Below are 2,991 nucleotides of genomic sequence, written 5' to 3'. Positions count from 1 at the left end.
TTTGATTAAACCACACCAAGAGGCATGTTACAATGATAACAATGCAGCATTATGCCAATTATGTTAAATCCTGCTCTCCGCGTAAGCTCATCGTGACCTGTTTTGGTGTCCTGAAATTTATCCTTTGGAATGCTTACTCTCGTCAATAAAGTGTTCAACTTAAAAGGCAGGAAAAAAAAAAAAAAGCCACCAAAGGGAACAACCACCCCCAAATGACTTCTAGAAAACAAGTATTTCTTAACTTTTTATTGACATTGGCAAATTAAAATAGAATAAATTAACAAGTATTTTTTCAAAAAAATGTTTTGTACAAAAATACTGTCAAAATTTCCTAAAAAGCTTTCAACACAGTAGTATCTTTTCATGTACTGAATATAACTATTAGCACAGTGTCAAAAATGTTGAAGACAGAAACAAAATAAAAATCTGTGAAATGTTTGCCACTGACTACATTCCACACCCTATTATTGTCTGTACATATGGGGGAGGGGGACAGCCAACTTGAAAGTGAACAGTATGACTTTTCCTGATCCAGAACGGTTTGGCCCACATCTGTTTAATCTTCCAGTTTAGCATATTTCAAAAATTAGTCTGTACTCAAATGCATAGTTAAAAAAATGAAGCGAGATGGCAGAGTTTGTGCAGTAATATCTGCCCTTCAAAGTTCATGCAACCAACTAATGCAAATTTTCCTTTCACTCGTAAATCTGAATGCAGTTCAGTCATTTGAAACCATCTACAAAATCCACAAGATTAAGCAGTTTGCCAAGATTAATATCTAACAGTTGAGCACTGGAGAAAGTGAGGAAAAGGAGTAAAAACAAACAACGAAAAAGACCAAGTTAGCTAGATATTTCAACTACATAAAGGAGGTGAATGTCAAGGCTACAAAAACGAAACAAAAACAGAAAAAAAAAAGTGGCAGCAATTTTTTTTTTAAACCAATTTGTACAAGTTTATAGTTTACTTTGTTTCCAAGTTCTCAAACCTTTCAAGATCTGAAAAGTGAGATACTGTGTCTAAGGGAATGTTTCTTTTTTTAATTCACACCGAAGAAGTTGGGGGTTTGATTTCTTTCGCCGGGGTTTTGATGGAGTCAACAGCTTACTCTGCTGGGCTGCTGTTTGCACACGAAGTCCGTCATAAAATCAAACTCGTTTTGCCCCAGCCAGAGTTCGGGCAGCTCCTTGATGCGGTCCAAACCCATTTCTATCACTAAGGACATAAGCACTTCCTCGTCGATGAAATCAGTGTCTATGACATTGGGCGGCAGCATTGCAGCGGGGACGTGGGCCACGGAGGCGGGCATGTTGCTGCCGCCGCTGCCGCTGCCGCTGCCGCCCGCGCCGCCGCCCGAGGTGCCGCCGGAGCCACCGGGGGTGCTGCTGCCGCCCGAGCCGCCGGGGGTGCTGCTGCCGCCGCTGTGCTTGGGGTTGCAATCTCGGAAGTGCTGGTTTGTCCCGTTCATCTGGTGGCCTGCAGCAGGGTGCAAATCCGGCATGTAGTGGTTGTGGGGGTAGGGGTGGTGGTTGAAATACTGGTTGTTGAGCTTCTGCAGCTGCATGCTGGCCGGCAGGGAGCCTCCCTGGCTGGCCACCGGGGGGGCCATGAACTGGGAGTTGTTAAATCTGGCCGCGGGGGCCAGAGTGCTAGGGGGGTGCCCTCCGTTCACAGTCCCGGGCCCCATCGCGTGCCTGATGCCGCTGGTGGCATTCATGTTGCCCGCGCCGTAGTGTATGTGCTCGCCCATCAGCGCGTTGAAGGCGTGCTGGGGCTGCTGCTGCTGGTGGTGATGGGGGCTCGGGAACTGCCCCATGCCCATGCGGTGGGCAGGGTGGTGGTGCAGCCCATTGGTGCCGTCGGGGAAGCGCCCGTGGTTCATGGCCATCATATGGTCTGCCATTTCCAATCCTGAAAGTGAAAAGGGCAGACGGTAAGAGCCGCGCCACACGTGTCGCCCACCACAGCGCACCCCACTTTTTCTCGCCTCTGCCCCCCGGGCTCCCCGAGCGCACGTCGGCTGCAAACCACTACTCCCAGGATCCCACCGGTAGCCTGTGCACCTGGGCTCGCCACTACGGCGGACCTGCCACCCACCGCAGAGCCGGGGCGCTGCACAAATACCCCTTCCCCTGCGATCGGGTGGGGGGCCCCGAGCCCACACCCCCTTTGCTCCCCGAATTGGTCTAATAAAGGAAGTGCCCCGTAGCCCTGCCGCGAACTTCAGGCATTGAACCAGCCCTCCTCATCCTGTTGTTGCACATCCTGTTGTTATTCCCCAGCTCCGCCTCGCGCTCTTCCTCCGGGCAAACCCTGCCTTCGGAGGACGGGACTGGCAGGAGCCCCAGCCCGCTTCACCCGCCGCGCTTACCTTCCGTCTTTGCGATTTCTGCTCCGAAGACCGAGGGCGGGATCGTCGGGTCCAGGACCGGCTCAGCGGCACATAGAGGGGGCCTTCCTGGCGTGCAGGGCGCTCGCTGTCGCGATGTCGGCGCCGAGGTCTCGCAGCGGCCGCTGGGGCAGATTCGGAGCCGTTCCCTTTTATTTCCCCTCCGCTGCCCTCACAGCTCGGTAGGACCGCCCGGCAGCTGCCAACAATGAGCTGTGTTTCTTAGGGCTTTGGCCACAGTTAATATAGGGATTTCAGGAAGGGCGGAGCGAGAGCCTCCTGGGCGGGCGGCGCGAAAACGCGGATTCCGGAAGCCCGAGCACACTGGACCCGGTCCGGGAGCCCAGTCCCGCGGCCGGCGGCACGTGCGCAGAGGCTGCGGGGCCCAGGCGCCGCCCCGCTGCCCCCCGACTCTGGTTTCCTCCCCGCACAGAAACGAGGGGCCGGCTCGGCGCTCCCGGGGCAGGGGAAAGTTCTCCCCGGCCTCCCAGCCCGAAGGTAGCGCCTGTCCGGAGAGGAGCGAGGAAAGCTCACCGCCCCCCTCTGCCGGATCTCCCTGACCCCCGCTCTGCCATCCGGCTCACCTAGCGATCTGGTCCTGC

General features: G+C 54.3%; 1 protein-coding gene across 1 annotated transcript; it reads right to left on the bottom strand.

Moving 5' to 3' along the window:
- Nucleotides 1-231: 231 nt before the first annotated feature.
- On the bottom strand, nucleotides 232-2,612 carry CITED2 (Cbp/p300-interacting transactivator, with Glu/Asp-rich carboxy-terminal domain, 2). The gene is made up of 2 exons (XM_012650491.1): nucleotides 2,372-2,612; nucleotides 232-1,911 (listed from the first exon to the last, which is right to left on the bottom strand). Exon 2 carries the CDS (start codon nucleotides 1,901-1,903, stop codon nucleotides 1,097-1,099), a length of 807 nt encoding a protein of 268 aa, XP_012505945.1. The 5' UTR covers nucleotides 1,904-1,911; nucleotides 2,372-2,612; the 3' UTR covers nucleotides 232-1,096.
- Nucleotides 2,613-2,991: the final 379 nt, after the last annotated feature.

Source organism: Propithecus coquereli, unplaced genomic scaffold (genome assembly GCF_000956105.1).
Source record: "Propithecus coquereli isolate 6110/MARCELLA unplaced genomic scaffold, Pcoq_1.0 Scaffold329, whole genome shotgun sequence".
NCBI classification, from domain to species: domain Eukaryota; kingdom Metazoa; phylum Chordata; class Mammalia; order Primates; family Indriidae; genus Propithecus; species Propithecus coquereli.
The sequence above is the reverse complement of the archived record's forward strand: the minus strand, read 5'-3'. Positions and strand labels throughout refer to the sequence as shown.